At 30.6% G+C, this 15,205-nt stretch overlaps 1 protein-coding gene across 1 annotated transcript in view; it reads left to right on the top strand.

Annotated features, from left to right (window-relative positions):
- The window catches only part of LOC139526271 (ankyrin-1-like), a 126,452-nt gene that overhangs the window by 107,642 nt on the left and 3,605 nt on the right, over positions 1-15,205 (top strand). The window contains exons 25-29 of the mRNA XM_071321403.1: positions 6,360-6,461; positions 7,193-7,294; positions 8,190-8,291; positions 10,959-11,015; positions 12,740-12,841. Coding sequence (XP_071177504.1) covers positions 6,360-6,461; positions 7,193-7,294; positions 8,190-8,291; positions 10,959-11,015; positions 12,740-12,841 — 465 coding nt within the window. The remainder of the gene's footprint in view (positions 1-6,359; positions 6,462-7,192; positions 7,295-8,189; positions 8,292-10,958; positions 11,016-12,739; positions 12,842-15,205) is intronic.

The following is a 15,205-nucleotide window of genomic DNA, read 5'->3' as shown; positions in this document are numbered from 1 at the left end:
CCCGCACCCGGCGGAGTCTTTAAGCTGGTTCCTAAACAAATATGTATAATAGTTCAGTGGTAACGGACGTCATACTAAACTCCAAATTATACACAAGAAACTAGAATTAAAAATATATGTCTCAATTTCTACGATATTTAAGAGCTTGCAGTTGCTACAAGGCCCTACAATGTAGTTTAACACAAGATAACTAAACCAGGTGTTTGAAAATTCATTAAAGGAAGTTATGCAAAAGTCAATGTTTGATTTATTAATCGCTTGAAAATATACAAAATCAGTTTGTAAATACAGTTCTCTGATAAGACTTAATGTAACTCTCAATATTGAATGTTGCTAAGAATATCATAAAAAGAGTTAAATTTCTAACTATATTAATAATATTATTATTTTGATATTGTATCCAATTTACACAGAATATTTTTGTCATAGATACAGGAAGATGTGGTATGAGTACCAATGAGACAACTCTCCATCCAAGTAACAATTTATAAAAGTAAACCATTATAGGTCACGGTACGGCCTTTAACACAAAGCTTTTGCTTAAATCAAACAGCAAGCTATAAAGAGCCCTACAAATCACAAGTGGAAAACCATTCAAACGGGAAAACCAACGGTCTTATCTATATAAATAAGGTATGAAATGTTGTTCCTCCCAGAGCTGTTAACCTTTGTCTGTTCTGCAAATACAATTATCAAATCAAAGGTTCCCAGAATGATACATCTACGTATACACCTTCAAATTCACCTAAATCCTTAAAGGGATTTAGGAGTAATACAGCGAGAACAAAAATGCGACTCCTGATTTCACTAGTAATTGAACAATACAATACAACACAAAGTTTTTGTATTGCCAATTATGACGCCCAATAATTTGAGCAGTACAATTAAGTTCAATTTTATACAAGTGATTACATATTGATTACATTGATTTAAAAAAAAAATTAAACATAATCAAGTCTTTTTAAGCGGAATAATTTCTACAGGAAAAATATACATGATATATAGTTTTACAATATAAAATAGATGGACAAACTACCGGTGACTAAACTGTATCTGGAATAAAATTTCTCTATTTGAATAAAGTACACAATAATAAACTTACTTTTTTAATTATAACATTATTGTCAGATGACATATTAATTTTGATTTATTTGGGAGGCTTTTAAAGTTTTTTGTTTATCTTACTTAAGTAATTTATATATTCATATCTTTTATTTTCTAAAACAGGACCCTGAAGAAGAAAATGAATTTAATCTTCAACTTTAGTGTTGCATAATTTACATAATCTATCCTCCACTCGAAGCCCCACATATCTGCCTCTTTCAATTTCTAATTTATGTGCACTGACTCATAAGAATAGCAATACAACTATACCAAGTATTTTTGTTTAAACTATTTTGTGATTTAGAGACATTCTGAGATTCAGAGAGAAGGATATCACCAGACTTTAATATAATAATACAGCTAGATTTGTTTTTTTTACCCTAACCCAAAGAAAATTTACAGAATTTGACATGAAAACTTTCTTGTTTCATGTCCTTGCATAGTTTAAATAGATTATGTTCATTTTTATTTAGTTTATTTATTACTGAAGCACCCCATATTTCATTCCCGTATAACAACACAGGTTTCACAGTATGATCAGATATATGTGAAAGTGTGTTAATCTTAGGTTTATATAAGTTGAAACATTTTCATATTTGAATAAAGCTTTCAATCCCTTTTTATATGAATCTTCTTTAGTCTCTGTAAAGCTTCCACTTGCACTAACACAAATTCCTATATATTCAAATCCCCTAGCCCTTTCAATAGGGACATTATTAACATTAAATATTGTATCATACAGATTTCTTGTTTTATTAAATACTACTGATTTAGTTTTCTTTATATTTATTCGGAGCCCCCATTTATCACAGTAATTATATAGTTTATCAATACACTTCTGTAAACTATCAGCTGTTTCTGACATCAATACTAAGTCATCTGCATAAAATAAGCAATTAAGCTGTAAGGAATTTAAAATAGCAGGTTTACAGGTCTCATCAAATGAGTCACGAATATCATTTATAAACTTTTAAATAAAGTAGGGCTTAAATTATCCCCTTGTTTGACTCCTATGTAAGATGTACAGATTTCAGTCATAGAATATTTTTCTACCTTTACACAAAGTTCAATATTAATATACATATCTTTTAGAGTGTTATATAATAGATCACTGACTCTAATATTTCAGTTTATAAAAAAGTCCAGCATGACTAACAGTGTCAAAGGCTCTTCGTAGGTCAAAAAAGCATGTAAAGATTTTTTTATTGCCTTGCTGAGTATACTTTTCTATAAGAGTTCTCAAAACAACAAGGTGATCACCGATGTGCTTTCATTTACAGAAACCAATTTGTTCCGGGTTAATGATATTTCTACTTGCCTAATACGAATATTTAGAATTTTCACAAATAACTTGTCTAAACAACTTTGAAGTGTAATTCCTCTACAATTTGAAGGGTCATCTTTTGAACTACTTTTAGATAAAGGTACTATATATCCTTTGACCCAAATTTTGGGAACCTTTCATGAGTTTAAGATACTATTAAACAATTTTGAAAACAAGGAACTAAATATATTTGACTGGACTTTAACATTTCATTTAAAATTGAGTCAAAACCACTGGCTTTTTTTATTTTTTAGTGTACTAAATACCTTTATCTATTTCTGTTTTTTAAATCAAATTATCAAGTTCGGTAAATATTTTTTCTCTTTCCATATCTTTTAGCTTATCTTTCACATAATGACAGCACCATTAGTGTCTTTTCATTTAAATTTTTAAAATAAGAAAAACCAAGCATCTGTTGACACATCAGATGTGGAATTGTCCCTATTTAAAACTGATAACTCATTTAGCAGTGCCCAATATTGACTTGGATTATCGTCTTTTAAGTTATCTAATTTATCTATTTTGTCGAAAATCCCATATTTTTGTCTTTCTTGTTTTTCTGTAATGTTGTAAAAGACTTAAAAGTGATGACCTTTTAACTGGATCAAAAGGATATTTTTTGTAACATTTTTTCTTTTTCATTTAGGTTATTTTTTAATTTAGATAATGAAGCATTTAACCAATTGGGTTTTTTCTTTACATTTTGTTTTAACTTGCTTGTTGATGTTTTAGTAGGCTTTTATTTCAGTGATAAATTTGCTGTCTCATGTAATATAGTATCCACTTCTTTAATCAATTTATTAATATCAGAATGATAATCAGTTTTATTAAAATTCAATTTTTTTTTGTTGCATACTGCCTGAAGATAATGCTTTCTGAAATAATACAGTAGAGTTCTCATTCCATTTATAACTTTAAAGAGACATCTGAGTTTGACATGTATCTCCTTTTATTTTACATTGTATGTTCAATAACACAGAAATCTGACAATGATCAGAGAGATCGCCCAATGAGTAATGAACTTTGAAAAAACATACCTTTGATAATAAATTTTCTGATACAATATAATAATCTTCAACGCTACATCCATTTGGTGTATAGCATAATAATTGGCCAATAGAGTCTCCAGTAGTGCGTCAATTTAAAATTCTAAAACCTGTTTCAGTACAGATATCATTTAAATATTTACCACTAGACGAAACAGTTTTGTCCATACTAAAACGTACAGGTACATTTATATCTGGATCAAAGTTATTAAAAATCTGGTTAACACCATTTCTATAATGCCCCTCAATAGAGTCTGGTTGTTTAGTACCTGTTCTAGAATTCAAATCTCCTGCTAAAATTATACTTATACTTTTTGAATATTTCTCAATATCTGTTTCCAAAAGGTCAAAAATTTCCTCATCTAGAGATTTTGTGTAAGAAGAACAAGAGGGTGGATTATAAATGAAACAAAGATATATATCCTCAGTTGTGTTGAAAAATGTGCTGCAAAGTTTACACCAGATGTAATCATTAGTTTTGTGATCTAAAATGTTTACCCCAGCTTTCAAGTTTGATTTTGCAAAGACTGAAATTCCTCCCGATATTTTATTGGACTTTTTGGATTTTTCTTTTGATAAATGGACTGAATTAACCCATCAATAACTAATGATTCCTCCTGGGTACAATGTGTCCCCAATAAACAAACAATACCCTTTGTTTCTATTTCTCTCAAAAATCTAAAGTCCTGATATTTATTGTACCCTTTACTTTTAAAACCATTTATATTCCAGCAACTGATATGTAATTTCGATTTCTTTGTGAATAAACACATTATTTATACTAAACACAAAGTTTTTATACTTTGTACAAAGAAAATTATATACCAATGGCTAACAAGAACAATTACAACTATATTACATGTGATTAGAAAGATAACTCTTGTTATCTTATATATATTGACTTGTCTGACTGTACTGATAATTATGAAGGAAAAAATTTAAAATTTCTTACATTATACATCTAAGCTTTTCACTTATTTACATACTTTCATAGACTTTCTATCCGAAAATTAGGCTTTTATAAATTGTTTTAGATATTGTCTATACATGTATCACTATACTTTAACTGACCTCTTGTGAGTTATAACATTTATCATTATTATTTCCAAACATGCTTAAATTTTAACATTTTTTTGAAGAAAAATTATAATTATGTTATCAGTCAAGTGAAACTTTTTTCTAAAATTAACAGTCAATCAGTACAGTCATAACATTAAATATCTAAAAAAATATGCAAAACAAATAATCAAGAATAAAGCTTAAATTCAACTTGTGATTCTTTAAACACTGTATATTTATATTTATTTAGTGTGTAGAGTCATGACAATATACATAGAATATAAAACATAGAAAATACACTTTTTGTTCTATTCATGAGTGTTCTACCCAGGCCCATTATACATATAGCTTGAATATTGATTACCAGTATGTCTTGCATTAGTAAATTCCCTATTATATCTGTCATGTGTGAATTCCCTATTATATCTATCATGTGTGTTATGCACATATCTATCATTTGACTTTGACCCTACATAGTGATTTTGAGAACTATCATAATGGTTTTGTACATTCAAATTTCTATAAGAATGCTTACTCTGTTCATTCTTAATATTCAGAACTTTTCTGAGCCAGAATTTCATGTTTGTTACAAACAAACTGGTTCCCTATTTGGACAAATGAAGTCCACCAGAAATAAAAAATGTTCTGATTGCTTGATCTCTGCTAGAAAAAACAGAATTTTCACAAGTCATTACTTAAAATTTGTATTGTGTTAAAATATTACTATGAAGTATCTATTGATGCAGGTCTGAATCCTTGACTGACAAAAAAGGAAGAGAGATGATTAATTTAGCAAAAGAACAATGATCTTTAAGTTTGTGACAAAATAATTCAAGTTTTTGCATGAAAACATCTGGAGTTTCAGCTCTTATATCATTTGTGTACACATGAATGAATATGCAATCATAATCTGTGTCAAATTCATGTATTTTTTCTTCCATTTCTGACATAGAGTAACTTGTATATCTATGTGCTGTACATCCTTGTAAAAAATTGTCTAATCTTATATATCGAACGTGATAATTGCCTAAAATGAGTGCATCCTTTGTTTCGGGTACATCAGAAATTCCATGTTGAAATTGAGAATTTCCTGTTGGTCCACTTTCATCTATATCTGCAATTGGCGAGTACTATTTATAAGTAGATTTCCTTTTCCCTGGATTGTTTGCACTATTTGCACTTGGAAACTGTTTATCCGAATTAAGGGTTTTAGCTATATTCTCAAGTATTTTTGTTATTTCTCTGTTTGTGCGTGTGTTGTCAGATAATTTGCCTGCAACTTCCAAGGCCTTTGTAGCAGTAAAAAGTAAAATCACAAAAATACTGAACTTAGAGGACAATCTAATCGGAAAGTCCATAATCACACTGCAAAATCAAATAACAAAACACATCAAAAACGAATGGACAAGAACTGTCATATTTCTGAATTGGTACAGGCATTTTCAAATGTAGAAAATGGTGGATTAAACCTGGTTTTATAGCGCTAACCCTCGCACTTTGATGACAGTCTCATCAAATTCCGTTATATTTACAATGATGCGTGAATTAAACAGAGATAATAAATAAAATAGTCAAAATATGGGTACAGCAGTCATCATCGTGTAACAATTTTAAAAGGGAACAATTCAACAGCACACAAAAACATCTATCTAAAACACATTCATTGATTCGCGTGTTTGACGTCAGAAAATTTTATACGTCACATATATTTGTCGTTCAATGTATATACAAACAAAATATCTATTTTTTCAGTTGATATTTAATTGATTGTATGTGTGATTTAGCTGAAATTAAAATACAGACAAAACATAACCTGTATATTTTAGGATGGCAACACTTGTTTAGACATAGCTATTAGAAGAGATGACCTCGAGCAAGTGAAATTGTTATTAGAAAGATCTGGTATAGATGCAAGCCATATAAATGAGGTAAGGTTTTTAGTTAATACATCATCTAGAATCATTGAAATGTAAAAAACCTGCCTCCGAAAATATAATGTTTGACTTTATAACGTCTCAATTATTTACTTGTTACCAACAAAAATCTAGTTACCCCCTAAATATTGTTTTTTTTTATGTTTATACCGGTTGGTGTCATTATCGGCTATGTCGTGGCGGTCATATTTTTTTGGGGTAAAAGACGCCGTGGTAAATGGAAATAACCACTGACCTTTTAAAACAATATTAATTAGTTATGGTGGGAAACAAACACACCTCTCAATGACCATGTTTGTTATTAACAATTTATAAAGTTAAACTTAATGCCAATTAACAATTGCGAAAAATATAAACTGTTTGACGTTGTGTATGGTTGGCTTTTGTTATATATTTATTTTTTTTCGATACAGTCGTTCGTTTTCGTACATTTTAATTACTGCAGCCTCCATTAGTTCAGTTTGGTGACATTCCCTTACATTCAGCTAATAGAGGTGGACATATAAACAGTCTAATATAGCCTTTTTTTTGTAAACACCGTTCAGTTTTAAGTACCTACATTTGTATTTTCGTATTTCAATGGCCTTCACTTAGATATCTTTCTTGAGTTTGTCCATTAAGGCATAACAGACTTTCGAACTATTTTTATATGAAATTAACTCTATAATGTCGTTCATTTGTATAAATCGGTATGATACTATGAACATTGCAACCTTTTTTTCCAGTATGGGGATACTCCTTTACAGGCAGCCGTTAGATATGGATGTATAAACATTGTCCAATTTGTCCTAGAAAAAACATATATCGATCCAAATGAAGAAAATCAGGTACGGAATGTAGTACTGAACAGGATTATTAACCCATACGAATTCTGCATAGGCAATAATTGGAATAAATGTCCACATAGTATTGCTGATAAAATCTATTCACACAATCGAAAAATTCTAAATCTTCAAATGGAAGAAGACATATTGTACCAAAAAACAGACTGTCACACACATCTAGTCGGTTTATTCATTCTAACTGTTACAAAGTGATTGTATAGGAACGAAATATAATTAATTATTTAAAAAACTTACTACTTGTTTTGTTTTATATCATACTCTTCAAATGCACAAATTAATCAGCAATGATTTCCAATTCATGGACAAATACACAAACACATCAAACTACCGATTTGAATGAAGTCTGAAGATATGCAGATGTAATATTTAATAATAAATACACACGAATCAATAATTGATATACATACAGGTTCAGTCCTAAAATATAGAAAAGTGAACTTATAGTACATTGCTTTCCAAGTTAACCCCAAAACAATTGGTAGACAAGCCAGTTTACTTCGTCGGTTTATTCATAGGAATTTTTGCGATTTTACTTTTGATTTACAAAATATATTAACGCTATTACATGTACTTGTATATGCTATCTCCCTTTAATTAAACTGTGACAAAGATAATATGAAATTATGATCCATGTTCTTTGAAAACATTTAAATTTGTATATCTTATTACTGAAAATTTATTCTACAAATGGCTGCTGAAAAAGATAGGATTCGTAAAATACTACGCCAAAGCGTATTTACGAGAACATTTTGTTGACTCTATACAAATGTACAGTTTCAGAGAAAATGTCATTTATAGAACTGTCTCCAAATTTGGAAGTTTTTTTCGCGTGATGTTTGCTTATTTCAAAAACTGTGATTATTGAAACTTTATTCAGGATGGTGACACTCTTCTACACTCTGCTGTGAAAGGTAGACATCTTGACATAGTCCAGTTGTTATTAGAAAATCCAGGCATAGATCCTTCTGAAGTAAATAAGGTATGGAAAGTATCAGTAACGTCAAGCTTTGCTAAATTGACCCTAACAGGCATCGAATTCAACCCGATAACAAGGAAAAGAACTCCGACATTCTCGTATAAGAATGGTTTACGATTTCAGTATTCGAATTTTCGATGACATATAGATGTGAAGGTAACCATGCCAACGTCGTCTGGTGTTTGTTAACATTGTAAGCTGACCATGTAATGGTTCCAGACGAACGGAAAGTTTACTATAAATATGTAAATATAATTTTCCAAAATCTATGACAAACGAGACGATTAAAGTTTGAAAATTATAAACTAACTCACCTTATCAGTAATATTCCAACTTCGATTGCGTATGGTATAAAATTGAGAATGGCAATGGGGAAGCTGTCAAAGAGACAACAACCCGGCCATAGAGCAGACAACAGCCGAAGATCACCAATGGGTAGTCAATGCAGCGATAAACTCCCTCACCCGGCTGAGTCTTTTAGCTGGTTCCTAAACAAATATGTATAATAGTTCAGTGATAATGGACGTCATACTAAACTCCGAACTATACACAAGAAATTAACATTAAAAATACATGTCTTTATTTCTACGATATTCAAGAACTTTCAGCTGCTACAAGGACCTTTTTGAAGGTCATCGGTTTCTTATCACTAGATAACTATACCAGGTGTTTGGAAATTCATTAAAGGAAGTTATGCAAAAGTCAATGTTTTATTTATTAATCGCTTGAAAGAAGAACACATCTGTAAATATCAAACATAAAACAAGTTCTACCAATAGAACAGGAATGTGGAAACCTTTAGGAATGATTATTGTATTCTCATTTGTTTTTGGTTCAGATGATTTAGTTGATAAAGATTAAATGTATACAGAGACATGACTAGTATGTTTACTTGTTTTTGTTGAAATGTATTTTTCAATAAATTATATTATAGTGCCAATAAAGCGCTGTTAGTTTACCGTATACGGTTTCGTGTAGCAATATAATTCTACTGAAGACATAAAAATAGAATTTATAATACTACTCATTATGCTCAAATCATATACAAGTAAAATACCGTGGTTTATAAAACAGATTGTTTCAATCAGGTCACTGTGATATACATATTCGCCTTGAGTACATGAGTAAAATCACAAAAATACCGAACTCAAAATTCAAAACGGGAAGTTCCTATTCAAACGGCAAAATCAAATATAAAGCACATCAAACTAATGGACAACAAATGTCATATTCCGGACTTGGAACAGGCTTTTTCATATGTAGAAAATGGTGGATTGAACCTGTTGAAAGCGCTAAACCTGTCACTTGTATGACAGTCGCATCAAATTCCATTATAGCTATACAGTTAAAATTGTAAATATAACTCATTTTATCATATGCTTGGCAATATTGAGGGTTGCAATAAGTCTCTTCATATAACTGTACTTACAAAATGATTTTGTATATGTGACCCGCCATGACATTTGCAGGCTTATGGAGGTAGAACGTCATTGTTAGAAAAATTATAAACATGATAAATATCGAGATTCAATGAAATACGTATTTGTGAAGAAGAGATAAACACTTTCCTTCGCTTCTTTTTTGCGGACGCCGAACTGTACATCATATATAAGTTTGAAGAAGTTTTACTTTATCGTTTGAGGTGAAAAATATTTGAGTCTACATTTTAAATTGATACAAAAAAAATTTCCAAATCAAAATAATTAAAATGAGAAGATAAATACCTTACAGATTCCTTTACCGTCGATACTGAAATGTTTAATGTTGTAAACAATTTTAGCGTCTTTGGCCGCAAATATCTGCTCTATAGATTTCCTTTCATAAATGAAGTCTGAATATATCCATAATTAATGCACCGTATCAAATGCATTTAAGATAACACCTACTTATAAACTGTTACGCGTCGCATACTATGTATAGAGACATGCATAATAAATCTAAATAAAAAAAAGGAATTCTTAATGCTTACTTTGACAAATTTTAAACTAACTTCATTTCAACAAGTTTAAAATACATGTTCTAAAATAGAGCTAAGAATTGTTTGCATTGGAGTAAATTTAAGTCTTTGAAATTTTATTCAAATACGCTATTGAACATCACTAAAAGCCAATTAATACAATAATTTTGTGTTTTATAAATTAGTGCCTTCAATAAATAAAAGTCGTCATAGAACAGTCTCATTTTCATACCGGTATTCGAAATGACTCGTTTCATTGCTATTACAACAAATATGTCATAATAAAATGACAGAGAGTTTTGTTTCGGACTATTCTAGATAAATATACAAAAATCATATTTTAGACAATGTACCCTCCTAAGCCTGGAAATGGCTAGTCATATATAGTTAACGGCGTTTTTCTCACATTGACGTTCTGCCTCCATAAGCCTGGATATGTCGTGGCTGGTCACATATATGCGACCGATACGAGTCAATTTTGCCGATGCTAGAAATAGTAGCGCCAATAAAAAAAATCCGTATAGATATCTTGGTTAGTACAACAGAGGCACCACTTTATAAATTAGTAAGTCAACAGTAGCTTACGTATGTTCAATAATGTATTAAACGCCTTAGTGTTAATTATATTTTTATATTCAAATGTTTTTCGTGCAAATTTGTTTTTTTTTTAAATTTGTATATTATACTTAGAAATGTCAACTTTTCTTTTTCAGCAGGGTGATATTTCAGTATTAGAAAGAGCCGAGTTAGACCCAAACAAAATGGATAAGGTATATAAGACAGTTTCTACCGATATTGTCAGACAATTTTTAAACGGTTCAGATATCAATTAAAACAATGTCTTCGCAATGTTACTAGTAAAATGTGTACACCCATTAGCAAAAAACTTAGATTTAAAGACACAAAAAAGGCTGAAAAAAGCAAAAAACAAAAAGAATTAAAAACCAATTGTTCAGAGAACAATTGAAGGTCTTTCCATCAAAACAATGTATTTTGATATGAAAAGTTGTGAAACTAACTTTAAAATGTCATTTCAATCGTCAAATGATAGCTCCTAGTAAACTGATTCCAAAAATATATTGTTTCCATACATTTTTTTTTAAATAAGGGAGATAATTTGTTACTTCCGGTTTGAAAAAATGTTACTACTGATTATATTTGAATATTTACTTGACACTGATTCCAAAAATATCTGGTTCTATATACTTTTATATTAATAAAGTACAAAAAATGGCTACTTCCGGTTTACAAAAAGTCACTTCCGGTTGTTTTTTTTCAAGGTTAAATGGTTTGATACCTTTTTCTAAAAGTTGTATATCTTTATCATGTATACATATAGAATAAAAGCAAAGGTCAAAATCTAGAACGTCAAATTAAGCTATGACCTTGAGATCAATTTCAAGGTCATAAACCAAGGACCTCAAATCAAAAGACCATAGGTCTTAATTCTATTTAGTTAATGAGTTATATCACCAAACGCGTATTTTAACATACAAGAGGGGAGAAAACTCCCTTTTACATTCAACGTACGCTTGCAATCAAAATTTACATCTTACGACATGTCGCAACTAACAATTTAGTAAAAATAATTTGTTGATATCTTATACAGTCTTTGGATATAAGTGAAAATAAGTCAAATATCAGAATATGACCTTGACCTTTGACCTTGACCTAATTTTCATTTTTTGGGACCAAGGATCTCAAATCAAAAGATCCTAGGTCTCTATCACTTATGATTTATAAGATAGAAATTCATATCACTTATATCAGATGCATAAGGGGAAATAACTCTCATATGGAGCGGTCATATCGCTTCGGTCAAAATAGGACAAATCATGCGAAGGATATAACGAGCAATTTTGTAAAATAAATTTGTCATAATCTTTTACGGTTGCGAAGGAGATGCGCTAACAAGGAAAACAGTGTTTGGGGAGATAACTCCTATAAAGAAAAGAATTCGTTTACGCAGGGTAAATTTCAAAAGCGCATAAACTGCATGTTCGATATCATATGCAAAATATCTAAGCGACATATTGCGAAACAAATGTTTATCGCAAGAACAAAATTAGGCGGAAGAAAAAAAAAAAAAAAAAAATAATCAGAAGAAAAACAATAGGTCTTTCCACAGAAAAGTGGAAAGACCTAATAAATAAAACTATATATATATATACAAAAAATGTTTACCTCCCATTTGTAATTACATTAACGGTACCAATGTTCCTGTACCATATGAGTATTTCGACAATACATGTCTCTTCAGTGATGCTCTCGGCCAAAATCCAAAGCGTATATAAAAGATGAAGAGCTATAATCCAAAAGGTCCAAAAAGTATAGCCAAATCCGTGAAAGGAATCAGAGCTTTGCATGAGGGAGATACATTCCTTAATGTATAATAATTTCTAACATTTTGTAACAGCAAATTTTTATAACACAAAAAAATCCGTATTTTAATGTAAGGTGCACTCATTATACTTTCTTATAATTTCTATTTCAGTTTGGAAACTCTCTATTACATTGTGCTGCTATATGTGGGCATCCCGATATATTCCAACTACTCTTACAGAAAACAGATATATATCTAAATAAAGTAAATAAGGTATGAAATGTTGTTCTTTCCAGAGCTATTAACCTTTGTCTGTTCTGCAAATACAATTATCAAATCAAGAGTCTACATTAAGATGCTTCTACGTATACACCTTCAAATTCACCTAAATCTTTAGAGGGATTTTAGTGTAATTCAGCAAAAACAAAAACACGACTTCTGATTTCATTAGTAACTTTACAGGACAAACTTATTATACTAAATCTTGTGAGTCTCTGTACTGTTCAACGGACATGTTGTTTACAGTTTTGAAGGTACTTTGTGTGGACTACTTTATGTTTGTGAAATCTTGCGTAAAAGGATGAATCAACACCGTTCTTATAATAAAGATCCACAATTCAGCGTTCTTAATTACCATTTTAATCATACGGACCATGATCCGTCGTTATCTATGTAATTACACATCGTCGTGTACATATATTACCACACCAATAGCCCTATACTAACTACACCTTCCCAAAACAATAGAGAACATTTCTAGATAAAGGATTTAGGTACTGCAATGCCATATGGTTGAACTATAACATCAAAAAAGTAGAAAGTTTGTCAAGTCCAGTCTGCAGTGATTCAAATGTAATGAGCTTAGCTAATACTACTCTCAGACACTAGCGTAGTCATTGGCAATAACATTTACATCGGTCTAGTGAACAAAAAAGTCTTAAAAATCTAGATCGCACCCTGGGAGCTTTGATTACCTTCTGTCACATCTTCGTCAACCGCTAAGGAAACAACTATTATTTTTTCCCTACCTGTTAATTTTCTAAAATGTTTGAGAGATTATGCATTTGATAAAGGATAAATGCATGCACATAATGAAAAGAAGAAATTCCTTTCTGTTCAAATAACCAATAAAGGAAATGATGCACCAACGTTCTACATCACAAGGATTTAACATCTAAAATTCCATTTTATTTTCAAAATCAGTCTGTTCCTATTGTATCCTACAGTCACAACAAAATCATTGTACCTAAAGTATTAAGTTATAAGCAAGCATTGTTGTTGTTCCTGAGGATTTAAATAACATTGTCTTTGTATGTAAATCGTACTACTACGAGTGTTAAAGAATTAGGAAAAAATGAGCACTCAGATACAAAAACAAAAACTTATCATTTTTGCGAATCATAAGTCTTTCATGTCTTTAATTAACATCAAATTGAACAGCAAATCGGAGGACTTACCATGTTTGTATTGGATACCTAAGCTCATAAAATTTCGTTAAGTTTTTCTTCTTTGGTTTCTGAAACTTTAAGCAATAGGTCAACTATAATTTGTTGTATGAAAGAATTGTAAGCTGTATATGTCTGCCTGGCATGGTTCATCTGGCTTTGATCTCATGTATATGGTTCATTGGTTAATATAAAAATAAAGATGTGGTATGATTGCCAATGAGAAAACACTCCACAAGAGACAAAATTACATAGAAATTAACTATAAGTCATTTTACGGCCTGCAACTACGAGCAAAGCCCGTGCCGTATAGTCAGCTATAAAAGGCAATGCAATGAAAAATGTCAAACAATCCAAACGAACTTACGGCCTAATTTAAGTACAAAATATGAAAAACAAATATGTAACACATTAACAAACGACAACCATTCAATTACACGCTCCGGACTTGAGACAGACAAATCCATACAGACTGTGGCGGGGTTAAGCGTGTAAGCGGGATCCCCCCTAAACCTTGGTTAGTGGTGTAACAGTATAAACTATACAAATCAGTTGAAGAAGGCTTTTTAGATACAAATAGAAATACTTCACAGAGTTGATATGGCCGGGTACCTGTATAGCCCAACAACAAAAAGAAAAAAAGTATATGAGAGTACTTGCAGTTACTGATATCTAGTTCAAAGCCACTTACGACTAATAAAAATGCATGCATCTAAGACTACACTATCAATCAGTACACAACCAACACCCACTGGATTTAGTGTTAAGATGTCATAAAGTGTCAGAGAAAAACATGACTTTGTACAATGCCAAGATAAGGTATCGACAGATTGTAGAACCATGAATTTGTATATGTATAGAACAATATTTTTTTTGTTTGCATTTAATTTACTGATAACAAAATTAATATTGATACCAATAAAACAATATTCAATGATCTAAATACAGTATTGAATTGGTAACCTTTCAACATCAGTGTATTTAAAGGATCGATAAGTATACCTGAATCGTTTATAAATTTACAGGCACTGTTAACAACATTTCCGGAAAAATGCGGAGGTGCTATCCCGTTTGAAATATTTTTTTTACAGGTTTTCAAATTTCAAAACCAAATGTTTATGGAATAATTTAGTAAAGATTGTAAGTAATGTGTGTTTGCCTGGCTCCAAAATTTACCAGTAAAAATAGATTA

Source organism: Mytilus edulis, chromosome 6 (genome assembly GCF_963676685.1).
Source record: "Mytilus edulis chromosome 6, xbMytEdul2.2, whole genome shotgun sequence".
NCBI classification, from domain to species: Eukaryota; Metazoa; Mollusca; class Bivalvia; order Mytilida; family Mytilidae; genus Mytilus; species Mytilus edulis.
This window is presented reverse-complemented; position numbering and strand designations above follow the sequence as displayed.